The 27,699-nt window shown below is 41.3% G+C and overlaps 2 protein-coding genes across 2 annotated transcripts; both read right to left on the bottom strand.

Moving 5' to 3' along the window:
* Positions 1-253: 253 nt before the first annotated feature.
* spag8 (sperm associated antigen 8) lies at positions 254-13,446 on the bottom strand. Its single transcript, XM_049604250.1, has 6 exons — positions 13,281-13,446; positions 7,921-8,080; positions 7,652-7,697; positions 4,777-4,891; positions 1,462-1,524; positions 254-1,108 (listed from the first exon to the last, which is right to left on the bottom strand). Exons 1-6 carry the CDS (start codon positions 13,347-13,349, stop codon positions 1,001-1,003), a joined length of 561 nt encoding a protein of 186 aa, XP_049460207.1. The 5' UTR covers positions 13,350-13,446; the 3' UTR covers positions 254-1,000.
* Positions 13,447-14,270: 824 nt separating this feature from the next.
* On the bottom strand, positions 14,271-15,536 carry mthfs (5,10-methenyltetrahydrofolate synthetase (5-formyltetrahydrofolate cyclo-ligase)). The gene has a single exon (XM_049604218.1). It carries the CDS (start codon positions 15,332-15,334, stop codon positions 14,732-14,734), a length of 603 nt encoding a protein of 200 aa, XP_049460175.1. The 5' UTR covers positions 15,335-15,536; the 3' UTR covers positions 14,271-14,731.
* Between the last annotated feature and the right edge of the window lie 12,163 nt (positions 15,537-27,699).

Here is a 27,699-nt window from a genome sequence, read left to right as displayed (position 1 = left end):
AAGGCCTTCACACATGAAGAGTGGGTAAAGATTCTGATCGAGAGGTGTAAGACGCTTGTCAGCACTTAATGAAAATGTTTGTTAGATGTTATAAAAACTAAAGGATGCGCCACAAAGTACTGAAGCTGGGGGTTGAAAGCACAGTGCGCCACTTTCCATTGTATCAAACCATGCTTTGCACAGACAGAAGAGCCGCGTACCCATCTCAGAATTTGTACACACTCTTTATTAAGATTGAGCAGCTGTTCTGCTCAGCAACATTCCCTGTGCATAAATCCCACTTTTGCCACTCTACTAATCCAATCTGTTTCCACTTCATGGAAGCATTTACGTGTGGTCATAATGTTTATACGTACATGTACATGTCATGTAAATGATGTGGTTAATTTTTCCAGAGGTGACTGACAAACCGGTGGTTTGGCTGAGCAGACCAAGGACATATGGATCCTACAGAAATTCAAACCTAAAGGATACGTTTGGTGTTTTCCAACCTGGATCCTATTTTTTTCCCATGTTTTTGTGTCCGAGTGATGAATGGGAACAACAAGTTTTGAAACTGGTCCAATACTGAGTGAGACTGCTGCAGCTACAATGTTACCGGGTTGAAAAATACCAAGCGTACCCATTAAAGCTAAAGGAAATGTCAGAGGACGGCCAAAAGTGGAGCAATTGTACACTGGTCAAGAAAAACATAACAACAAAATGAGAGGGGGGAAATGAGGAGCAACGCAGCTACGTCTCTTTATTCTCTTAGTTGTTTGTTTACTGGCTGCGGTCTGCACTGTGTGTCACCGGTAATGCTTTGGGTCAGTGCTGACTAGAGTTACACGGAGGCAAATGTTTCTCAGTGAATCTGTTTTATTAAGTTCAGAGATGGTTTGTTTGGCAGGTTAAAAGTCCACTGCTGACTGAAAATATGTCACCCTCCTGACAAGAACTTAAAGAGGGCCATCAGTTTCATATTAATGGGTAGTAATGTGATGTTACGTGGTACACTGACTCAGTCGTCAGATAGGAGCTCGATTTCATCCAGCCGCTCGCTGATGGGTGTGCTGAACAGGGCCGACTTCTTGAAAGGTGCTTTCAGGGTCTTTATGGTGGTGACACCCTGTGACACAAAGCGACACAAGTTCAAACATGTTGCTGTCAATGTTGTATGTCAAGCGCAGAGGGAATAATGGGGCACCGAGCTTTGAATACGGAACCTATAATCATCCTCCTCTTAACCTTGGTAATGTGCCACTCTGCTAAGAGCTGCTGTTGCATTTTCTTCTGACATTATATGGTGCCATTAGTGACTGTATGTTGTTTGTAAAGAAGGTGAAAAACATCAACAGATAGAGAGAGAGAGAAAATTACTCTGATATAGATCATATATTCCTTTTGGCACATATATAAATCCTTTAAAAAGAGCTGAAAATATTTAACGTAAAATTAACAAACAGGAACAATCGGACACACCTGTACCCGCTGGCAGTTTTCACTCCAAAATGTGACAGCCTGGTCATTTTTATAATCATGAACCTGGAAATGAGACAAGAGCACACTGTCAGATAAACAGCACTGTCAGTTTAATTTTTGAAGCCGTGTTATTTGGAATATTTTAGGATCATTCTGGGTTGTGACGGCCCCTCTGCTGTGTCTGTGTTTTCTCATTCTAGGTCTGCAGACCTTGATAGAGTTCAATCAGGGGTATTGGACACACCTGGGCTCAGTGTGCCCCATGGGCATTTATAAGACAGAGCAGCTAGGTGATTGTTGGCAGGCCTCCTCATTATACATCTTTGTCGCACGGCTTTTGTTTCTCTTGTTTTTACAGCACATTTTCGACTCTTCTCCTGACTTGTGTGACTTGCTTTGATTACTTTTTAGTTAATAAATCACTTTATTTGTTCCTTTACCCATGTGTCTCCCACTTTTTGTCCAGCCAAGCTGTCATAGTCTATGCCTTTCCTTCATTCCTCATGTGTCAGCTGTGTTCCCCCCCTCCACTTTGTTTCTTGTGGTTCCTTGTTTGTCTCTTTGACGCCGTTTACACATTGCCAGCTAGTTTCATAAACGGACATTTTACCGTCTCCGTTTTCAAAAAGATCTTCGTTTACACTTACCCGTGTATATATACACAAGAGCACGCCAAACCTGTAGGTGGCAGTGTAACGAGAAGCTCAAGCCTTCCATGTATCCATTGTCGCCATAGCAACATAGGTCGCACTTTTGACACAGGCGCAAGTTCCGGTGCATACTGTGACGTCGACTGCCTATAACTCCGTTTATCTCCGTTTATCTCAGTTTACATGCAAACGCGCAACCGAAGTTTTCCAAAATCTCCACTCTGGCTGGAGTTTTTAGAAAGACTCGTTTTCAGAGGAGAAATCTCCGTTTGCGTGTAAACGAAGGGCACAAACGAAGGAAGATGTCTCCGTTTATCAAAATCACTGTGTACGTGTAAACGGCCTCTCTGTGTCTGTGTGTGTGGGCATGGCTCTCATGACTCCTGCTGCCAATCTGCCTGCTCACCTGAAAGCCATCCACTAATCAACCCCAGCAGTACAAATACCCCGGCTCTGCGGTCCAGTCTCGTTCAGTCTACCTTGCTACTTGTTGCTTATAGTTTTTTCCTTTTAGATTTTTTGCCTAAACCTTGTTAAATCAGCTGTCTGAGTCATGCTTTTGGGTCCAGTTCTCTCTATACTTTACAACACTAGGAGCCGGGCTATGACAGAGATTATTTTCCTTATTAATGAATCCACCTTTTTTTTTTTTTTTAATTAAACGATTCACTGTTCGTCTCTAAAATTAAAAACGTGACGCATGCCTGTCAGAAGTTCCCTGATCTCAAAGTGTTGTCTTCAAACTGCTTTTAGCCCAAAAACCCAAAACAATTAAATTTCCACTTATCTGAGACAGAGAACAAAAAGCACGTCTTCACATTTAAGAAGCTGGAACCAGAGGATGAATTTAAACAGTTACTGGATTAACAAAACTGTCACTGATTAGTGTCCTACAAACCAACTCTTATTCTCCAAAAATATTTCCCCAAATGGTTTGGGACTATCCAGAGGTTAACAACTTTTGGAGTCCATCTAAATAGAGTGTTAGGTGATCTTAGGAAATGGTCCATCCATCCATTTTCAACCGCTTATCCAAGGCAGCAGGCTGAGCAAAGCACCCCAGACGTCCCTCTCCTCAGCAATGCTTCCCAGCTCCTCCTGGGGGACCCCAAGGTGTTCCCAGGCCAGATGAGATATGTAATCCCTCCAGCATGTTCTGGGTCTGCCCCGGGGCCTCCTACCAGTGGGACGTGCCTGGAACACCTCTAACGGGAGGCACCCAGAAGGCATCCTGATCAGATGTCCGAACCACCTCAACTGACCCCTTTCGACATGAAGGAGCAGCGGCTCTACTCCGAGCTCCCTCTGGATGTCCGAGCTCCTTTCCCTATGTCTAAGGCTGAGCCCAGCCACCAAATGGAGGAAACTCGTTTTGGCCGCTTGTATCCACAACCTCATTCTTTTGGCCATTACCAAGAGCTCATGACCATAGGTGCGGGTTGGGACGTAGATGGACCAGTAAATCAAAAGCTTTGCCTTCCGGCTCTGCTCTGCTCCCGCCAATCCATCTCATGCTCCATTCTACATTCACTTGTGAACAAGACCCCGAGGTACGTGAACTGACTTGGGGCAGTAACAATGCAAGGTTTTCCAGCAGAGAACCATGGCCTCAGACTTGAAGGTGAAAACGGTCTAAAATTGTAATCCTGACTCTTCTGAATGATTCTCAAATTAACTCAAGTTTGTACAACATTTTTTATGTTTTCAGGCTGCAAAGCAAGCTGTCTTCAAATAACACTAAATCCTTTAGAGCTGAGGTGTGGCATTCTTCCTTCAAGGACATCATATGTTTTATATCTACACTGTGGTGAAGTACTTGAGATGTGCACTGTTGTTGTTGTTGTTGTTGTTTGACTCCTCCTGAAAGTCTGCTTGTATTCACTCTTTCTCTGCTGTTTGTTTATGTTATTAATTTCCTTTTGTTAATAAAACATGTTGATCACAAAAAGTAGGAGGAAGAGTTGAGACAAGAAGGAATGAACTGGAGGAAAATAACTAATAAAGGAGTATGTTTTGAAATGAGTCAGAGGCCAAGCTGTCACTGGGGCACACAAACAAACAACTATATATCTGTACAAACACTGGCTGTTTGGGGCGGATACACACAAACTGCGAAAACACGGCAACTGTTAAATTTATGTAATAAGACAAAACAGAAAATCACTTTGCCCTCAGCCTGAGCACACCTTTCCTGTTATGAAGATTAGTGGGTCAGCCGGCAGTCTTTGGGTTTAACTCAGTTTCTCTGCTGTCACAAAGCTGGCTGATAGAGCTCCTCTAATTGAGATAAATCACCATGGAAACCTACTGCTCTGGAGTAGGTTAAAGGAACACTTCACCCCCAAAAATATTTTTCTCCTTGCAACACCCATCAACAGTATTACTGCACAGAGGAAGCATGCACATATTGCTAGCTCATCTAGCACCACTAAGCTAGCTAACATTAAAGCTCAACCTTGAGTAGATGCACCCTTCCTTCTGTGCGGTGATTCGGTTGGCAGATGTAGTACAATAGAAAGAAAATAGTTCCTACATGAAACTGCTCACAACATGGTCTGGATATTTTTAATATCAGTCTCAATATTAAAGTTGTATTTCAGGCACTTATTACAGGTGGCAGCATAATGTTTAGAGGAGACACACATATATATATACGCACACTTACTTGTGTTGATTTAGGAGTAACAGAGACAAACCCATCAACACAGAAATCTTTCTGGGTTGTGGAGCAGAAGTTGGTTTTGGGAGTCGGTGGGTTCATGTCAGCCTGAATCTTCTCCCTGTGAAAACAAGATACCAGCCCCAGTATTTGGTAATGTTGGAAGAACTACTTAGATTTTGTAGTTCAGTAGAAGTAGCCAAACCACAGTGTATGTTAAGTTAAAGTACAACAGTATTAGCATCAGAAAATACTAGATATGAAAAGTAAAAATATGCATTATGGCTTCCCTTGGGGATGATGCATTAACACCTTCATCACTTCTCCATCTCTCCCTTGAAACTGTGGACTCGAGTCTGACTCGAGACACTAATTGGATGACTTTGACTCAACTTAATAAATTTTAAAATAAGACTTGCAACTTGGTTTGGACTTAAGCACCAGTGACTTGTGACTTCACTTGGACTTTAGCCTTTTGACTTAAAAGGACTTGATACTTTCCCAAAAGCCCAAAGATTAGACAGTATGTTATTTAAAAAATCAACTGATATTAATACTTTTCATTCCCAGAAAGTCAACACTTAATTCTATTGTATTGTGCTTTACACTCATCTGACCTTCCTTCCTCAGCGCCCCTATAATACAACAGCCTCCTACTTTGTTTGAAATTTGAATTTGCACAAACAACAATAATCTAAACCTGATTAACATTAACATTAATATTGGCTAAAGTTATCACTCTGTTGTTAAAATGGTTAAGCAGATGTTCTTCATCCCAACTCGTCAAATACCGCTGCTTTGTCAGTGATTTCGCCATCAAAGACTGACGCACAAAGGCACCTTTACAGTGGTATGATACATACAAGGTGCATCCATTTTAGATGTAGCAGGCAACAACCCAAGTTGTCAAATACCGCCGCTTTGTCATTGGACGTCAACTTCAGACATGGAGCCAGAAAGGCATTCTTCGCAGCGGTATGATATGCACTGGGCAGCATCAGTTTTTAACACTGCCAGCCACTACCATAATTGAAAGAGCAAAAAGGTCCTTATGGGGTGGGAGGGAGTATGGGAGGGGAGGTGAATGGGTTAAACAAAACTTGGACTTTCACCCCTGGGAACCCTAAACATAAGCACACGCTTTTGTTGACTAAACCTCAGGAAATCAACCTAAAATCTTCGTGTTTTAACTACGTTGTAAGTTAGTTCTGAAAAAGACTTAATGCATGTAATGAGCAGAAACTGAAGTGTATTTTGACGACACACTGCATGTAACAAGTGTAAATTGACATGCCGTCCATGAACGTCCAAAACAGTTGTAGGTGGGTTACCTAGCATGTCATACTGCAACATTAAAGTCCACTGACAGCGCGGTGGCATTTGACAAGTTGGGATGAGAACGTGTGGGGTGAAAACTACATTATGACTTGTTTGGGACTTGTCTATCTTAACTTGGGACTTGAGTGTAAAGATATGAGACTGGCAAAACCCACCTCTGCTCCACTGTGCCTTACACAGGAGGGATTAATCTCACATTCAAGTCATAATGTTCAGAGCATTAGTACAAGCAGCTAAGTGGGAAGAACCATTCACATCAGCCTCCTACTTAAAATTCCAGAGTCTGAGATTTTGGGAGCATTTGCTTCGGCATTTCCCACTTGGTGCAAGGGTTTCCAAACATTTTTGAATGGGGGTAAGATTAGATAATGTGAAAATATCAGGGGGCAGCTGCTTTTAACATCATTTGGGTTTAAAAAAAAATCACATACAAACCACACAAATGCAACTGTTTGATCTTTCAGTGAAAAAGTATTCAACTTTGCAGCGCTCCTGAAAGTGGTGGCCCTCGTTGTTGACTTTACGCTTCTCTTCGTATACTATAAGACAAAGCCATTTAAAATCAGTCTTTGGGCCACAATGAGCCTTTGGACATACCTGCACTTGGTGTAACAAACTACAAAAGTGTCAACAAACTGTCTGCAAACATTTAACTGTGTTCGGCATTTGTATCGAAATCAAAACTACTATTTAATTTATTCAGTCAGCCGAATGAAAAGAGCTATATACTGTTGTTTTGTGTTGTGTGTAAGTTGTCTAGTCCTCTCAGGTGTAAGAGGAGGCAGATAGTAGTCAGGCACAGTCTGTTGATGCCCACACAGTCCTGAGAAGAGGTCTAATCAGTGCAAACAACCGTGTGGGTGAAACAATGCTGTGTAGGACCTTTAAGAGTGGTGATGTAAGAAACTCATTATCCTTGCACACGTCATTTAATGTCACTCAGTGGATCAGTGTTCATCACTGTGTTGTGTCAAAATAGACTGAGATGACATTTAGGCAATAAAAAACAAAACCCTCTCCACTCTCCAAACCTCTGATTCGGCTAATTTGTGAATCCAAAATTATATTGAGTTTAGCATGACAAGCGGTCCGCCAAGAAAACTGCTCCAAGCTCTTGGCTGGATGAGAACCCAGTATGAATCAAGCCGCGCTGGTGCGTTCGTATAAAGTCCAGGAAATTTAGCGTATGGCTCAAGACTGAGTGATGAGACACTGTCTGCTGCCAGACGAGCCGCTTTCACCGAAGACACGATGCTTTGTATTCTTTATGAGCAGTTGTTAATAACCTCATCTGTGGGGAGAGACTCTATAAACCCCATTAGGATGACTGGCCTCCATGTAAAATAACATCATAAAATCTGATTTAAAAGGTATTACAGCTGTGATTGAACAGTAAAACAAACCCAGACGTGTAAATATTACATCACTTTCCTCCAATATGTTCCCCGCAAGACATGGTCGGGCGGTGTTTCTCCTTTTCCATAAACAAGCCGATTCCAGCAATTATTTATTTAGCATCAAAAGGCTTTCATAGTTGATTTACCTTATCATCTGGGCGATGTGTTTTTCCAAAAGCTCGCCTCTGATGCCTGACCCGTGGAAATACAAGAGAAGAGATGAACTGAACATGCAGACTACATCATCTGAACAAGTTCAAAGCAGCAGCCAGTGTCTATGTGAATGCTGTAATGTGGTACTCAACACCTCCACCTGAATAAAACCTTTTCAACTCTTCTGAAATACATGACTAGTCTTTATTTGGGTTAAAATGGTAGTTTCGTACTGTGGCTGGTGAAAGACAGAGACACATACCCCGCAGCCTCACCCCTGGACTTTTCGGAGGGGTGTAAGTTGCTCTCAGCGTGGTGACGGCCTCCATTTTAGACTCCTGGTCCATCGTGAGAATCCCTCTGTGTCCATGTTTCTGGATTTCCATCATCGTCTCCTGGTTGTCAAGTGCGGCAACGGCCCTCTGCGTTAATGGACAAACAGGGTTTAGATAAAAAAAAATACAAACATGCTCAGAGCTGTACTGGATTCAGAATTATGTCAGATGTCAGATTTGGTTGTTCAATTCCTTTTTTATGTGGAGTTTTGTCGAGGTTTGGTGGGATGTTCAGGGTGACAGCAAAGTTCATGTGGTATAGTGAACAAGCCAAGCTAGCCCTCTTTAACGACAACTACAAAAACATTTTTGCCGTCACTAGATATCAATCAAAAACCAGAGACTGTATTGCATTAGGTTGCTGTGAGCTGTAGATTCACCACAGGAGGATGACATCATCTTGAGCTCTGTTTCAACCAAGCAGTACGGTACAGTACAGCTCAGTTCAGTACCCTTTTTTCCGTTTCCACTGTGAAAAGTTGTGGATGGTACCAATGGTACCGTCCTATACTGTCCCCATTTTTGGTCCCCCCTCTGTTGGGGTACCTAGCACACAGATCTGGTACTAAAAGGTGGAGCTGTGAACACTGCAGTCTGTTGATTGGTCAAAAGAGGACGGTCACTCTGCTCAGAGCTGAGTTGTGGCTGGTTTTGAGGCTCATGTAACCACTGTTCATACTGTGGAGAGTTTTATTATAAAATGAAAGGATGTTTTGCTGCTTCTCGCAACAGCAGGAGTCAGAGAAAAAAATAACTTAATTTACTGGGCCGACTGCCAGTGACTTTTAAGGTGGAATGTTAAAGGGATAGTGCACCCAAAAATTAAAATTCAGCCATTATCTACTCACCCTCATGCCGATGGAGGATCAGGTGAAGTTTTAGAGTCCTCACAACACTTGTGGAGATCCAAGGGCAGAGGAGGTAGCAACACAACTCCACCTAACGGAGGATTCAAAAGTTCAAAAACACATAATTGAAACCACAGAATATCTCCATACTGCTCGTCCGTAGTGATCCAAGTGTCCTGAAGCCCCGGCATAAAAAGTTGTTTGGAAAAATGTCATTTGAACTCTGTTTTTAGCCTCATTGTAGCCTGTAGCTCTAAGTGCCTCTATGTGCCCCTCATTCACATGTGCGTGCCTGCACATGTGACCAGTGAAAGCATGTGAACACACATGAATGTGGTGCCCATGTCTCACAGTCTCGCTACCTTTATGTGAGGGCTTCAGGACACTTGTATCACTACAGACGAGCAATATGGAGATATTTTGTGGTTTCAATTATGTGTTTTTGGACATTTGAATCTGGGGCACCGTAAGCCTCCATTAGGTGGAGTTGTGTTGCTGCTCCCTCTCCCTTTGGATCTCCACAAGTGTTTTAAGGACTCTAAAACTTCACCTGAGCCTCCATCGGCATATGGGTGAGTAGATAATGGCTGAATTTTCATTTTTGGGTGCACTATCCCTTTAACTTGTAATGTTACTCAATGCATGAGTTACAAAAAAATTCAACCCCCCATAGAATTACCTATAGATATGAAAACCTTTTTTTGCACCAGGCTGTAAACATGTTTATCTGTGCTGTAAAGTTGGGCATTTTAACATGGGGGTCTATGGAGATTTAGCCTGTTTTGAAGCCAGCCTCAAGTGGCCATTTCTGGCACTTCTGTGTTGGCTTCATTTATCAGCCTCAGAGGTTGCCGCTTGGTAGAAGTACAGTAGAAATAAGCATGTGAACTGGGGCGTGCAAAAGCTCCACTATTTAACTGTTTACAGACAAGTTGGAACTGGTTTTCAACTGGAACCAGTTCTCGATTCCCTCCCTGCTCTCAAATCTCAAAAGATTTTCTGCTTTTCTTTGTCTGTTATGATAGTAATAGGGATGGGAATCAAGAAACGCTTCTTTTTGAGAAATCATCTGATTCACTGGAGTGGTATGTGTAAGCTTATTAATTCCTCTTATCAATGCCGGCATATTTTTCAGATGGTTGCACATTGTAAAATAATCCAGTGTCTACACTGATGGAAACTTGAAATGCGAAGGAGTCATGGCGGAGGGGAGGAAACGGTCCAAAGCATGGCTTCACTTTACATAAAAAAGATGACAACAGTGCCCCTTTTGATGTCTGTAAAATGACAGTTTCAAGTAAGGGTTTGCACTCTGTTACATTAACACTAGCACATAGGTGGGCTCAATAGACTTTTTCCGTGGCTAAGAAAGGAGCTTTTGCACACCTGAGTCACATGTATGCCTTTTTTCTACTCTGTTTCTACACTTTGATCAGACTCAGAGATAAAAAAAAATGAGTTGCGTTGATGCTGAAAACCTGTGAAGGCCTTATTTTACCACAAAGAAAAGTGATCAGGAAAAGTGAAGGGAATCGATAAAGAATCAGACCGATAAGCAGAATCAATACTGGCATTTGAATCAATAAAATCTCATTATTTCCTGTCCGTAGACAGCAAACTGAATATTTTGCGGTCTTTTGAAGAGTGTTTTGACAAGGTCACCACGTGCTGTGGGAACTTCTGCTTAATATCTTTAGCCCTATTCATAATATCTGTGTTTTACACGCACATAATGAGACACATGTTGAACACCTTTTACAAGCATGTGCCAGCTTTAGTAGTGCTGACAGTCAGTCTTTTTATATCTGAGTTTTCAAGGTAATGCAGCACGAAGAGAAAGCCTCACAGCCATTATGACGCATATCACAGAAAAAAGGAACATGTGCACAATCGCTGTATGAAAGGCTTAACATTGAACTGAAACACACCACAAACTGCACTCGTAGCGCCTCACTAAACATTTGAACGTTATGTGAGCTTTTGACCTAGTGTGAGGACGAACACACACACACACACACTCACACAAGAGGAGAGTGGCTATTGGTCGGTTACTGACCAGCTGTACTGTCCTGCAAAGGCAAAAGATCTTAACTTCATTTTGTTTTTTTGTTGAAAACAGTGGGTTGTTTTTGCTTTAACTACAAAACTTCTGAAGAAACCAAGTCAAAATCCTGTTAATTTATTAAAAGTTCTCCGGCTTTGTTTCGCTGTGTTTATAATGCTTTGTTTATTCAAGCATGCAGGACTTGTTTTTGGTGTTGCGACTTGCAATTCTGAAAAAATAATACTCTCTGGGTTGGGAGTGAATTACTGTCTCAAGCAAGGTAGTTCAAGTATCTCACGTTCTTGTTCACGAGTGAGGGTAGAATGGAGCGTGAGATGGATCGGCAGTTTGGTGCAGCAGCTGCAGTGATGCAGGCGCAGCACTGGACCATCGTGGTGATGGAAAAGCTTTTGATTTACTGGTCCATCTACGTCCCAGCCCTCACCTATGGTCATGAGCTCTGGGTAGTGACGGAAAGAATGAGATCACTGATACAAGCAGTCAAAATGAGTTTCCTCCGTAGGGTGGCTGGGCTCAGCCTAAGAGATAGGGTAAGGAGCTCTGACGTCTGGAGGGAGCTTGGAGTAGAGCCGCTGCTCTTTTGTGTCAAAAGGGGTCAGTTGAGGTGGTTCAGGCATCTAATCAGGTTTGCCTCCTGGGTGCCTCCAGTTAGGTGTTAAGGCTATGTCCCACTGGTCAGAGGCATCGGGGCAGACCCACGACACAGCGGAGGAATTACATATCTCATCTGGCTTAGGAACACCTTGGGATCCCCCAGGAGGAGCTGCAAAGCGTTGCTTGAGAGAAGGACGTCTGGGATGCTTTGTTTGGCCTGCTGCCCCCGCAACCCGGCCCCGAATAAGCGAATGAAAATGGATGGATGGTTTTGTTTTAATTCAATACAAATATTAGTTTACCCACTTTGGTCCTAATGATGTGAGTTGGTAATGTACCATGAAGAGACAATCTGAGGTTATAAAACCTACAAATTGATTTATTTGTATTATATAAAGTAGTTTGCACAGTTTCATAATATATCACTAGATTTTATCTCTGTTATAATCATTAGCCTGTCATACAGTATACTGCTTACAATAATCAACAAGTACAATCAGATGGAAGTTAATGCCTTTTGCCTTGGTATGATCCCTTATCATTCTGCAGACAATGCAAAGGAGTACCTTAACTTCCAAATAAGAGTCAAAGATCAAGTTTGAGCCCTTATTATGTAGCTGGATAAATAACTTCATTTAAAAAAGCAAAGGATTGCTGCATTTCCAATATTATCCCTACATTCAATTTAGTTGGACACCAGAACAACTTAAAAATTAAGCTTTGTGTTAGTTCATGCAGGCCACAGAAGGCATACGCCCCAGCTGTAACCAGCTGACAGCCAGCTGATCGGATCATTATTTCTAATCAGACACGCACCAATCGCTGTCCATTCTCACATCATCGTGGTCCATTTAAATACGGCCTCCTACCCACTGATACCTGCTCCACTAATGCTGCCACACACTGCTGTTGGCAAAGCTTTGCCTCCTTCACCCCAGCCTCCACCTTTCCAATTCAGAGTTCTAACATGGCTCAAGATAAGATCAGATAAACTTTATTGTCCCACACGGGAAATTTGCAGCAGATCTTGTCAGCAGATGAAGAGAGTGGCATAACCAAAAGAATATTACAAGAATATTTTTTGAGGGGGGATTACGGGGAAGTCAGGGGTGTCTATGGTGTCAGGCATAATGTTAATGTCTTGCTTTGGGCCCAATCATGTACACCCAGGGTTGTCTGCATGCTGCTTGTCTGATCCAGGGAGCAGCCTAAGAGTGGAGTTATCAGCACCAGGTATAACTGTATTTCCACTTGTTGCAATAAATAGTTAAATGTATGATGAGAGTGTTACTGACTGAAGATATTTTTCTGGGTTAAAGCCCTTTGCCTTTGTAGGACAGCATAGAAATACAGCATGTGTCAATACACATTTCACAGTGTATTTTGAATTGTGTAAAACAGGTGTAACTAATAACATTTATCATGACAGTTTTCCAGGTGTCAGTACCCTGCACGCCGGGTCACTGAAAAGTGTTATTGCCACAATAACTGTGAGGTAAACCTGTGCTTTTAATTGCTAAGTCCACTTTCTACAGTGAAAATGGGACATACACTACCGTTATGTGGTCACTGAACGCAGCGTAACACCGCAGAGCAGTATTTTAACTATTAAATAAATATAAACAGAGCTTAAATTGATAAAAACCACACATTAATGCTATAGTTTTATATTTCTACACGGTGTGCTCACAGTTTGAGAGGCAGTCTGGAGTGACATTAGCCAGCTAGCTAACATTAGCGAGGCGTACTCCACAGTTAAGTTACCTCCAGCTTGACTCACCTCCTCTGCCCAGTTGTGTAACATACATTTTCCTGTTGTATTTATCACAGTAGTTGGCTGTTCGGTCATTGTAGCACCAAGAAAATACTAAACCCTACTAAACTGGATCAAGTTGTCCCTGAAAAACAAACTGAAACCTCTCTATCGCCTCCCGTTCACTGGATGAAGTTACATAGCAACCCACTTAGCAACAGAACTCTGTTGACGGAAGTGTCGCCATGACAACCGCTTTTTTTTGCCAGGCTGAATGGAGACAAGACGCAGAAATTATTCTTGACAAATTCTGCATACATAAGTGCGACTTTACAAACCAAAGGCTCCTCGTTACCTTCTTCTTCTTCTTCTTCTTCTTCTTATTATTATTATTTTACAGTAAACTACATAAATAATACTAATAAAAAGACCATAAAACTTTACTTGCAGGTATTAACTGTAAAGTATGTAAGTATGTGGACTTTGCACTTAAGACTGGACAAGAGACACTTGGTTTTTATGCATGAGCTGACTGTATATATGCTGAGAGTCTTGAAGAGTCTGTAGAATTAGGCTACAGATATGCCTATACTTTCCTGTCTTCTCCTTTTTAAATTCTTATTTAACCCTTTGAAATGTGAACAAATTGGCCTGATTTCTTTTATAAACAGCGACGGAAGAAGGGGAAGAAGGCAATGAGCAACGAAAGACGAAATGACCCAAAACAATTCGCAATTAGCAAACAATTAATAAAAAGGAAAAAACTGAAAACAATGTAATAAGAAAAAAAAAAGGAAAGAAAGTTAAAAATCTGGAACCTGGAAAGAGAGGTTAAAAATTATAATAATTCTGTAACAAAAGAAATTACACAAATTTGCTCAAGAGGACAAAGACTGATTGATTTTATGTTTGATTTTTTAAAGTTTTTTAGGAAAAGGTGGTAAAAAAGGAGCAGATTTGTGATTAAAAAAAATCACAATAAAACAATGCAGTATTCCAAAAATAAATTTCAATAAACATTATTTATTTTCCCCCTAGTACAACTTTATTTGCACTTTTCTTTATTTGGGCCTAATGCACATTAATGTAAAATTATTCTTTTAAGAAGCACAATTTAATTAAGTCTTTATGGCAACATGAGCATGGCATGTAGAGCAGAATACTGACATACAATATTAGGTTTCAGCACCTTTCACTCAAATTAAAATACAGCTATTTAATTAGGTTAACCTGAGTATTGTCATTACAAATAATACTATGACATTAGCAGGACACCACAGCTGGGAATAACTGGGACCATCATTAGTCTTATTCATCTGAACTACTCCCACCATATCAAGTCACAATATCTGCAGTGAATAGTCCATTAGGTTTGGTGTAAATTAAGGCCAGAGTAAACTGTTTGATTCTGGTAAATATTCATGGGGCACCACTGGTGTCTGATGAGCTACTCATCATGAGTTACTCATCATGGGCTACTAATCAGCCTCATACAGGACTTCATCTATGAGCACATCATTGTCATCGACAGGGATCTCCTGACACAGCTGCTCTTTGAAGGCCAAGGCGATGGTGTAGGGCTTTCCCTTGGGGTGCTTCATGCAGCGCTCCAGATAGGTGTCATAGAAGCCCTTCCCTCGTCCCAGCCGGTTCCCGGACCGGTCAAACCCCAGCCCCGGCATCAGGATCAGGTCCAGACCTCCTGCAGACAGCGCTTCCTCTCTGCTGGTGTCCTCTGCTGGAGGCTGTCTGATGTGCCAGGCTGTCAGAGGCAGTGTCTCCATGTCCTGCAGGCTGTGGAGCTTCAGCATGTCCATGTGGTTGCTGGTGGTGGTCTCGTACCTGGGGATGAAGCAGCTTTTACCCCGTTTGAAGACGTCTTTGATGATCTCCTCAGTGCGCACCTCGTCGTGCATGCTGAGGAACACTGCGATCCTCTGACAGGACACATATTTAGGGTGCGTGAACAGCTGCTGAGACAGGACCATAGACTGTCGGTGTTTCTCCTCGTCACTCAGAGCTGCAACCCGTCGCTTTATTTCTTTCCTCAGAGCTTGTTTAGCTGCACGTAAAGCGGCCATCCTGTCCTGAAGACTTTTAAATTAAGGTAAATAAAATAATAATTCAACAAATAAAGTGTGTCTGTAAACGCGTCTGCTTCGTGGTAGAAACGATTTCGACATCTGCACTTTTCTTTCCTTCCCACAAGTTGAACATTTACAAGTTTATCAACATAGGACTGCAGTTGAAGTTTGACTGGCGCTCTTTAAAATACGTCATCACGTTGCGTCAGCTCTTCTTCTGCGTTGAATTAATTGCACCCGACAGAAGAATCAGCGCCACCAGCTGTTTATCTCATGTATGGAAACCTGGCTGTTGCATTTTTATGATATTTATTATACATATTTATATATATTTGCCTTTTTGAAAGTCTCAACGGAATAGGCACTGTAACATGGAGGGTTTTAAGTAATTTTAAATAATTATAATTATATTTTAATAATAATCTATATAATTACATGCTTGAATAAATAAAAAAATTGTATGATTATATAATTTGATGCTTAACTGTCACTATAAATAAATTAATCGCAAATTAAACGAGACACTAAATATATATTTGGTAAATTCATTTGTGTTTTTATTCATCTATTTATATGTATTTGTACTCATCTTAATATATATTTTTTCATTTTTAATTTAATATTTTTTTGTATTTTTTCATTTTATGTTTTTATTCCTATGTATATTAATTTTTATTTATTTACTTATTAATTTATTCACCAATCAGATGCTTTAACCTGCCCCCTGACATTAGATGTATGAAGTTGACAGATGTATTTATTTCACAAGTTACTCTTTGGATAAATGAAAGTGTACATAAATAAATAAATGATTATAATAGATAAATAAATGAAGTAAATAAACAGATAAATTATTATACAAATCAATACAAAACTACATGTTGTGTTCACAGTCCCAGAAGAATGACTTGTAATGACTTTGATGACCTGACTATGACTACAGAAAGCTAAACTATAACTTTAAGGTTTTGTTCCAGAATTAAGAAATTATCGTTAAAAATCACAACATTTATTTATTACTGGAAACAGTAAACAGCCCTGAAACATAAATTTGCTTAACACGTTCACGCAATCTGCCTTCCATCCTGCATCAGTGTTACGTGCCTAATGCACCTTCTCATCGGCTCGCATTGTCTTGTCACAAAACTGCAACCTTAAAAATATGCTTATTAACCTAATCTTTGCCTTAATTCTAAGATTAAACCTACAGGAGACCCCACGCCTAACTATAACTTCAAGCTGAGATGATTTTATTGATTTACAAAGATAGACTTTGACTATTTGCTCCCTGTGCTGCTGGCACGGCTACAACCACGACTTGTGTTGGACTTCTTTGCAGATTTTCAAATGACTTTTACCTGACTGCTGTTAAATTCCCTATCTGACCATCATAATGTTATTTTGGCACTAAATCATGTCCAACAACAAAAATCTAATCAGACAGGGGTCTGTATTCTGATATCAGTGTAGTATCTAGTATCAGTACAAGGCAAATGAATTTCCATGAATACTTGAGCCTTTATTATTCGGTCTAGTTTGACTTTTTTCCCAGGCTTTAGAAATAAACTTAGCCCAAAGTTTACCACTCAGTCCAACTTCTTTTTTTTTCATCTAACCAAATGAATTCAGGATTTTTGTTCTGGATTCATACAAAGGTGCACACAGGGGCAGAAATCCCGGGGGGCACAGGGGGGACATGCCCCCCTCTCAAGTAAAGCTGTACCCCCCTAGAATAATTTGAGACACAATTAATAATTTTTGAACAATGCAGTAGTATTTATTGAAAGCACAATGTAAGCGGTGCCCATTATAATTGCGCAATAATGTGCTATTTAAATCTTAAAAGATTTAGTCCCCCCCTCCCATTCCTAGTAGTGGTATATCCCACACTCTTTCCAACGGGTGGGGCTAGGCTGGACCCGGCTGCCCACATCGTGCATCGCGGGGTAAGATGTACACTCACACAGACACAGGCTGCATCCCAAGTCTCTTATTTTATACTGCTAACTCCTAACTCCTGACTTGAACTGGAAGTCGTTCGAGGTCCGCCATCTTTAAGGCCGTCTCGTGTCTCTTATTCCTGCCAGTAAGGAGTTAGCGTTAGGAGTTAGGAGGGATCTGTTAGGTGAAATGAGTAAGGTAACACGAGAGGTTCCTAACAGGAAGTCTTCAGCTTGAGGCCCTGACATATTAATACCTGCCCCCTACATCTGGCTCATTTGAACGAGATGGCGGAGAAACAACGCAAATGTACCCGTTACATGCATTCTTTGCAATGAAACGTTGTAATTCGCATGCCTACGTGACTACAAAGAGTAACGTTAATGATATTTCCTGCAAGACTGTCATGTTGTAATTAAGTTTATTTTATTCACAACCCGTTGCGTTGTTCAGCGGACTGTTGGTGATGTGTGGCTGTAAAATGTGCAGATGCTCATGTCCAGAACCACATGTGTTGATATAACACCACGCACACGCACACACACACACGCACACACATTTGCCCATCATTAATTGTCCTGCATGTCATGTGAGTGGAATGTTTAATAGCTTGTAGGTAATATTAATTAGCCTATTAATATTAATATTAATTAATATTATTACTTTCATTAATGTTGCTGTAAGCTACTGTCATTACCGTCTGTCCTGCATCTCTCTGTCTCTCTCTCTCTCTTTCTGTCTCATTGTGTCATGTGGATTACTGTTAATTTATTATGTTGATCTGTTCTGTACGACATCTATTGCACGTGTGTCCGTCCTGGAAGAGGGATCCCTCCTCAGTTGCTCTTCCTGAGGTTTCTACCGTTTTTTTTTCCCCATTAAAGGGTTTTTTGCGGAGTTTTTCCTGATCGGCTGTGAGGGTCCTAAGGACAGAGGGGTGTCGTATGCTGTAAAGGGCTTTATAAATAAAATTGAATTGATTGAGGCAGACTGACAGGTCTGATATGTCTTATTCACTCAGCAGCTGACTTGTAGAATGATGGCGAGTGGATTTAATAATAGTGATAATATGATAATAATAATAATAATAATAATGATGCTCATCACAGTGACAGTGGCAGGGCTACAGACCGTTCTTTAATTGCCACTAACTTCGGCAAATGACTCAATAACAATTGTAATACATGCAAAAGTGTGTGACCAAAGTGTATGTGTACGCCAAACGCTGGCTCCGTTATGCAGCAGATCCAGCTGTGCCGCTGTCACCAGAATAGGAAGTCGCTTTACGTGACGCTTCAGAGTAAGGCCATCTCATGTCTCAATCAGCAATACTCGCTCCTCACTCCTAACTCCTGACTCCTTAAATGTTTTCCTAAGTGGGAGGGAGTAAACAGTTAGATAAGGTGGCTAGATAAGGTGGTTAGCAGTAATTTTAAGGGACTTGGGATGCAGCCACAGTAACTTAGTTACAACGCATCCCATTTACTGTTACAACAAGCCCCAGGCCCAGGCTGATAATATAAACTGTCTGCAACATTTCTCAAAAGCCAGACTTTAGTGATAGTCAGAGAGGACAGGAGAGAAAGAGGGAGAGGACAGGACAAGAGCAGTCAGTGATGGAGCGGCTCGTAGCTAATGGGTACCTGTCTGTATGCTCTCCACCTGTCAGTGAGACAAACATGAAAGACGTGCAGTTTAACCGACGAGAAGCGGTCATTATGCGCGACTATTACGCACGGTTGTGACGGAGCGGCTCGTAGCTAATGGGTACCTGTCTGTATAGCCTACCTGTCTGTAGGCTCTCCACCTGTCAGTGAGACAAACATGAAAGACGTGCAGTTTAACCGACGAGAAGCGGTCATTATGCGCGGCTATTACGCACGGTTGTGACGGAGCGGCTCGTAGCTAATGGGTACCTGTCTGTATAGCCTACCTGTTTGTAGGCTCTCCACCTGTCAGTGAGACAAACATGAAAGACGTGCAGTCTAACCGACGAGGAGCGGTCATTATGCGCGACTATTACGTACAGTTGTGAGGTGCGCAGCGGCAGATCTCAGCACACTGTTTATAAACCAGTTTACCAGTTTAATTGCAGGAAATGTTTAGTTGTTAAGCCATTTCTCGTAAGTATAGACATTCACTGTATATCCACTTTTCTACATGTGGCTGCTGCTGGCTTGAGTCTTGACTCTCTCGTTATCAATAACTTGCAATGCTGAGATAAATGTTTAAAGTCCAAAAAAGTCATTTATTACGAACAGGTCAATAAAACAGGTTTCAAAATTCAGCGTTTCAAAAACATTTTTTAAAGTTATGATCTCACTGCCGGTAAAAAAACAAAATGAATGAAGCCTTATTGTTTTGCTGCTATTAAACAATGAGAGACATGTTTTCTCTGTTTACTTAATGGCATAAATATTCACACTGCTGCGCACGGGGAAACAGAGACCTGCTCTGCTCCAGACACACTCAGAACCTTGGACAGCACGGCGCACCTGACTGTTGTCGATGTGTACATGTTAATTTGATTTCAATCATTTTGTTTTAAATCTGGTTCATGTGCAGGACTCAGCCAGTGCTGAGAAAGGTCTTATGCCTGCCTGTTGGAGAGATAGAGAGAAGATTAAAGCGTCAAATTGCGGTAACAGATGCTGTATAAAGGACAGGCTACAACTTTTTTCCCTTGTCCCCCCCCCCTGGAATTATTCTCTAAAATTTTACTGTTTATTGTCTCTCCCAACAATGAAATGGGAATTTCGCCCCTGGGTGCACACAGGTTATATAAAGTGGAAAACTCTTGCTACATCCTGCAGAACCACGCTAATCCAGATGAAATACAAACTTTTTAGGTGGTCCCTTTAACAAGCTCTGTATCACACAAGCCCTACAACTTCCCTGGTTAATGTCAACAGCTAAAAAGTGACAAACAGCAATGAGTTGAGAAAAAATATTTTATTTTCTTCTGTTAGTAGGCCTAGTGGCGTGACAGCGACAAGTAAATTAACAACCTGGGAAGAGATAACAACTGCTGTTAATGGCGTTTAAGATTTTTATATTTATGTCATTATGGCCGACCACTGTAACCTTGGCATTGTTCAGGGTTAGTTTGTTAGTACAAGACCATAGTAGTGCTGCACGATTTGGTAAAAATGTGCGATTGCGATTATAGTGGACAATATCGTGATTTGCAATTGCAATTACAATATAATTACAATAAAATGTAATAAATAAATGGTATCATGAGTCTTTTTGCTTGATTCAGTGTTTCCCCTACATTATATTAGGGGGTCACTGACCTGACGTAGTTATTGTTATGGACAGACAGTGTGTCAATGACCATCAACAGACTGATCACAGTCAAACACGCTGCTCACACAGCAGCACAGCACGGAACTGTACACACAGCGGAGCGAGCATATGCAGCATGTCAAGTGGGCCGAACCTGAGCAAAATTGCTCAATTTTTCATTTGTTATGGAGTCCATGATTTCCCTGTGACACTTACAAATGTTTGCTTAACTGTGCTTGGATGTTGTTTTATGAGGCTCTGGCGGCTTTCAGTTGTCTCATTGTCTTTAACATTACACGGCTCGGCTTTCTCTCGCATGCACTCTTCCTACTTTTCCCTGTGCTGTGTTGTCTCAAGTGTTGATATAGATTGGTCGTGTTCAGAGATGGCAAAAGTACCCAGATTCCTTACTTGAGTAGAAGTAAAATACCTATGTAAAAAAACAACTTGAGCAAAAGTAAAAAGTACTGATCCAAATATCTACTCAAGTAAAAGTAAAAAATACAGGCTCTGAAATGTACTCAAAAGTACTTTTAAAAGTAAAAAGTATTTCTATTGCACGATTCACTGGCTGCAAAGCTATTAAACACAGGATAATTTATATGGAATCTACTTTAGCAATGTTATTGTCTGAACAAACACTTCCTGCCTAGTATCCTAATGTACTTCACTATATAGTCCTTTAGGCATTTTATTGTACACTTAAGGTTAACACATCACACTTCTGAACATTGAATTTTGGACCAGGATTAGCTTCTAAACTATGGTGTCACAAATCATGCTCATATGCCCAATTCTTAATCAACCTTTTTAATAGCACTTTTTTTAATAGCACATCAGGCAACAATTGTTTCTCACTGTACGGGTGTTGTGTTATTGTGAGTGACTACAGATGAAAATAACTAAGCTTCTCTAGCCATTATGTCCCTGCCAATTAAATTAATAAAAAATGAAAAGACAAAACAAATTTGTGCACTGTGCATTCAGTGAAGCTCAGTGAAAAACCCTTCACAATTAAGACACAATTCCTGTGCTCCTCTGAACAGTAACTCACTATGTTTACACCTACACAACACATACTAGACCCCCTCTCCATCTCTCTACATTGCATCACTCCATCCCTCTATGTGAGTCTAATGTGAAGGCATGGTAAACAAAACAATATAACAAAACCTTTTGTTGAGCTTCAAGAGAAGCAGGTTCTCAAAGTTCCCAACTCTTAATCAAAAAATTTTAATAACACATCAGGCAACAATTGTTTAACACTGTACAGGTGTGTTATTGTGAGTGGCACACCCAGGGACTACAGATGAAAATAACTAAGCTTCTCTAGCTATTATCTGGTACAATAAACACTGTGCAATGTCCCTGCCAAATAAATTAAAAATGGAAAAAAGAAAAAGTTGCACACTGTGCATTCAGTGAAGCTCAATGAAAAACCCTTCACATTAAAGACACAATTCTTGTGCTCCTCAGATAAGTAACTCATTATATGTTTACACCTACACAACACATACTAGACCCCCCTCTCCATCTCTCTACACTGCATCACTCCATCCCTCTATGCGAGTCTAATGTGAAGGCATGATAAACAAACCAAATCTAACAAAACCTTTTGTTGAGCTTCATGAGAAGCAGGTTTTCCAAGTTCTCAGAAAGTAGCTTAGCCCTCTTGGGTCTAAATATCATTCCTGCTGTGCTAAAAAGCCTCTCACAGGCAGCTGAGGCAGGTAGTGGTGTGTTGAGCTTAAGAGACAGGTGGCACACAGATGGAAATGTTTTCAGGATGTCCATGGTATCAGTTGGACTGGCCAGGTAGGACTCTAGTTGCTTGGTGTTACCGTCCCGTTGATCTGTCTGCTTGATTATCGAAAAGAAGTCCTCCTCCTCCGCCGACGACAGAGAGTCACCTGACTGGGCTGCACTACTCTGCTCCTTCAGGTGGGTTTTGATGTAGTCAAGGCCTATGGGGGATACAAAATCAAATGAAGAAACAGAATTAGCATACAAGAGAAGGGGATGGACAGAGAAAGGAGGGACTGAGAGCAAGGGAGGGCGAGGAAATGAGGGAGTATGGATGGAGGTGTGGAGGAGGAGGTAGGGAAGGGTTGTGGGGTTATAAGTGGTATTTAACAGGTGCAACAGTCGGTTACGATCCACTTTGTTTGAATGTACATATAGATGTGAGGGGAGTGAGTTTTAGGGTGTTAAGCATATTAAACATAATTTAAAAAAATATAACAATACAATAAAAGAAAGTGAGAAAAAAAGAAAGCTTTATGTCATAACCAGGGGTGCACACAATAATTTTGATCTGGTTCTCAAGGAGCACCAAAGGTTGTTTCTTGGTGGCGCTCATTTTTTTCATGTCTGAGTCATGATTCAGATATTTTTTCTGATAAAATAAGATTCAATACAAAATTGGCAATTGAATAAAACCTACAGGTTAACATCTGACTTCATGAAATGAAAAAGAAAAAAACCCCACAAGTTTCACTATAACATTACTGCTGTTAACAGTACTGTTTACCTTTTTTGAATTTTAACAGTAGCACCACCTACCTAAAAATCATTTCCCCAGACAATGTTTGTATCCCTAAGAACAAGAACATGAATTCATATTAATCTAGACACTCATAGCAATAATGTCTGCACTGTAAAATGTTAGGTACTCAAATGAGCACTAACACACTTGGATGTGGTGCTCATTTTAATATTTTCAGCGCTCATGAGTACTGAGCACCAGCTTATGTGCAGCCCTGGTCATAACGTTACAGCTGACTAGTAGGAAAAAAGCGCGATTTCGGCCGTTTCTGCTCAAACCCAAACCGACTGTGGCAGCTAACGTTAATGCTAGCCAGTTTTCAGCATAGTCTGCTAACGGTAGCTAAGCTAGCCTTCTGCTCGTGCAAGCGCTTATCTTTGAGCGCTCTAACGTTAGTGCAAGCTAACTAGCTAACACGTAGCTAGCGCTAATGACTTACCTTTATGTGTTTCCTGAGGTTTGACGGACTGTTCTTGAACGCCAATACTTCCTGGTGTTTTGGTTTGCCCAAGATGCAACGCATTCGCCAGGAGTTGTTTTTAGCACCAACAAACTCAAAAAGCTCTTTTAAATAAGGCCATGGGTGCTGCTCGTAGACGGACTGCTCCTGTGACTGCGTGGGATCCTCACCGTCGTCCATTTCGTGCAGCTGTTCTAACGTTAGTGGTGTAACAGGTGCGGACGGAGTGGCAGACCTACTCTGACACACACGCCACAAGCGCACGCTTGCAACGCACACACACACACACACACACACACACACACACAGACAGCCGTGTCTCCTCCTGCGTCTTTCAAAACCCAAAACAGTTCACGCCTATTGGTGTCGCGGCGCCAAAAAATAAAAAATATATCGGCTTAGGCTATATATATAAAGTAACAAGCCTTTTTGGGAAATGTAAGGAGTAGAAAGTTCCGATATTTATGTTGAAAATGTAACTGAGTAAAAGTAAAAAGTCGTCAGAGAAATAAATACTAATAAAAGTACAAAGTACCTGAAAAATCTACTTAAGTACAGTAGCAGAGTATTTGTACTTCGTTACTTGCCATCTCTGAAAATAATTCATCATCATAAAGAAAACATTTGTCAAGCATGGATTTCTCTTACTGTCCTTGGTTAATACTTGTGGAAACGTCCCCATATAATTTATTGTGGAAGTAACAGACTTCTCAACTAGCTAGCTAACGCTGTCTGCTTATTAATTTACAATGTAATAACTGCAATGCATTACTTTTGTAACCTGTTACTCCAATACTGCTAAGTACTGTTAGCTCTGTTAGCACCATTAGCAGAGCTAGCTGGGTTAACATTCAAAAAATGCTAAAGAGGTTTTGTGGCTCAAAATTAGCTGCTTACACACCCGGTGGACCTGGGGGGAGACTGGGGGTGGCCATGATGTTTCCGCTATGTCATCCTGCCACCAGGACGGTGTTAACAGCGTTAACCGTGAATAAGTGCTGCTGCTAGCAAGCTCCCACCTAGCCAAGCTGCTGCACAGTGCAGAGAATCCAAGGCTAACGTTAGCTAACCAGTGGAGGACAGACAGTGGGCAGGGCAGTGAGCAGTCACCAGAGCCAATAAAAGACATTTACGGTGCTTCACAAAACATTATCCATTTCTCTCCACCTCTAAATGGATAGGGCTTTAAAAAGTGGTGCCAGAGCTCACTGAGTTCCTGTTCCACATGTCATTTTTGCTGTTTGGAATGCAAAAACTGGAACTCAGTGTCTCAGAACCACTCAGAATGCAGATAGAACCAAAACATTCTAAGGTGGCCATTTGCTGTGGGCTTGTGGGCGGAGCTACAACAGAATATGATGATGTCATCTTTAATTTGTCCTTTATGACATCACATGTCCCAAATGGAGAGTTAGTAAGTAGACCCATGCACCATTGTGAATTGACATATTGTCAGTGGTGACTCTGAGAACAGGTAGCCTAAGCAGCAAGGTAATAGACTGAACATCATCTCAGGATTTCATTCAGTAGTGTTGCACCATTGCAGAAGATGGAGGAACCAACACCACAAACACAAGGTAGTGATGGCACCTCCAACATGACACCATCCACGGCAAAAGCACAGAACAGTGAGTCCCTTCAGGATGCTGAATTCCTCCGCCAGCAAATAGACCGCCTGGAATTTGAGAGAGATGAAGTGATAGAAATGAATGTGAAAAAAACATTTCAACTTCAGGCTCTTGAGGCAGATTTAAAAACTGCCGAAGTCAAAATCCAGGACCTGCAAAAACAATGCCAGGAGAGTGACGCTGACAGTAGAGAACTAGCTGTCGAAATCTTTGACCTCAACAAAAGAATCCTGGATTTGAAAATAGAACGTAAGTGTGCTGTAGAGGCATTGGAAAAGGAGCTTAGCGACAGCCACGACAGTATCGCTGCACTAAAGAAAGAGCAAAGAACAGATAACGAAACACATGCTGCTGAGGTGAAACAGCTCAATGATAGTCATATCATTGAGGTGAACGACTACAAACAACAACTGGCTAGTCTAGAGGCAAAGCTTCAAGAACAAAAACAGGAATTTGCCAGTGCACTGAGAGCAGAGAGGTCAGAACAAAAGAGGATTAAAGATCAACTCATGGAGCTGAGAGAGCAAAACTGGGAATTAAAGAGGACTATCAGTCATCAAAAGGAATTGACAGAGGAGGTATTCGACCTACGGGAGACTGTCAAAGACAAGGACAGAATAATGCAGAAGATGGAAAGGGACATGGCTGAATACATAAAGGAAAGACTTCATGTAATGAGAGACTGGTTGAATTTAAGAAATGATAAAGCTACTGCTGAGGCTTCACTGGATAGTCTGGCAAAGACCAACGCAGACCTCCAGTCAAAATTAAAAGCCACACGGTCTGAAATGACTGAGTCCAAAAGATGGCAAACGAAAGCCGGCGCAGAGCTGCTTGAGTTAACAGAGGAGAAAAACCGCCTGCTGACTCAAAAGAAGAAAGCAGAGTCACAACTGGCCGAGCAAAGGAACAAGGTCCATGCACTGGAATCCACTCAGAAGCGTTTCAAGGCTGATCTGGAGGCATGCAAGCCTGCAATGTCGGATTTTAAGTCATTAAAATCCAAGTTTGTAGAGCTTTGCAGACGCTACCTTCACAATTATAGGCCTTGTGAAGTGAAGATGGATATGGACCTTGAGGACGAGCTTCGGGATAAGATTGCCTCTGCTGACACTAAGCTCAGCTTTTATCAAAACCTCCACAAGAAGGACTGCAGAGATGTTAAGTATCACCAAGACCTATTTTGCAAAAATCTCAGGAGGTCAGAAGCTTTTGCGGAACAGATAACCAAATTAAAGTCTGAGAATATCTCTTTGAGAAGAGATCTTGATCGGACTCAAGGGCTTCTTCAGAAGGCAACAAAGCCAGTGCCGCAGAAGGTAAAATCCTGGTTTAATAAAAAAGTCCTGGGAAGGGTACCTGTTGCCCAAGAGGCTGCAGAGGAACCACCAACCCTTTACCAAGATGACTGGCAGCCTTCAGACCTCCCAGGTGACGACATCATATCATCTGTGCAACCCTGTGCGAGCGAACCATCAACATCCTCAGGGCCAGATCCTCTGAATGGTGTCATTCACGTAAAGCCGTATGTGGCAGAAGATCTCCCACCAGTTGACGTGTGAATTTTCAGCATGGTGCAGCGTTAACGTAGCGCTCAGACGTTCAGTGACTGAACATCTGAGCATTATGTTAGGTCGGGTTTTCTCCGGGATGCTCCGGTTTCCCCGACACTCAAAATCAATTTGGAAAGTAATTGGACAAAATTAATAAAATAAAATAAAATAACAAATACATCTTTTAGTTGTGTCGTTTGCATTTCCTGTACACCTCCTGTACAACTAGAAGTGTCGATAATGTCACAAACTGAAATCAGCGGCATCACAGTTTGTGACATTAAACAATGATGTCACTGATAACATCATCATTTCAAAGCAATGGCAAGCATTAAAAGATTCTGAATATTTAACTTTGTTTGGTAGGTTATATGTTGTTCAAGTAAGCTTTAAGAAATTTTAGGAGCACAAGCATAAAATTTAAGGGCACACCTTAAATCGTCCTGCAGCTGCTATTCACATTTTTGGCCATTTTAACTGTATCATAAACTGTATGTAGTCTACTGTATAGGACACACACAATTTATTTAGCTTCTGTAGTTGAGGCGACAGGTCAAACTGATATGATGCTGATTTACATGAGAATTCATGTCAAATGGAGGCTGAACCATGAACATAAATTACAGATTGCCTGTGAGGCATTTTAATAAATTAATCTATCATAATTAAAACGATTGAAGACTGAGAACAAACTGATATAGGAGTTTGGATTCATTATTTGGATTCAGCCTAAACGTCCGCACTTCACCACACTTGCAGACCCCGGAAGTCTGTCGAGTGCGTGGGAGTTTTCAGTTCAGAGGAACTTACCCATAGTTCTACAAATGCCCTTTTTTTCTTGTGTCTGCACCACAAGAACTAGGAAAGCTCGCAGCTCTTAGCACAAGGGCTGCAAGATATGCAAAAAAAAAAAAATCATACTGTGATTATTGGGACATATTGCAAAT

Source organism: Epinephelus fuscoguttatus, linkage group LG18 (genome assembly GCF_011397635.1).
Source record: "Epinephelus fuscoguttatus linkage group LG18, E.fuscoguttatus.final_Chr_v1".
Classification (NCBI taxonomy): Eukaryota; Metazoa; Chordata; class Actinopteri; order Perciformes; family Serranidae; genus Epinephelus; species Epinephelus fuscoguttatus.
Note: the sequence above shows the minus strand (reverse complement) of the source record. Positions and strands in the feature narration are given on the sequence as shown.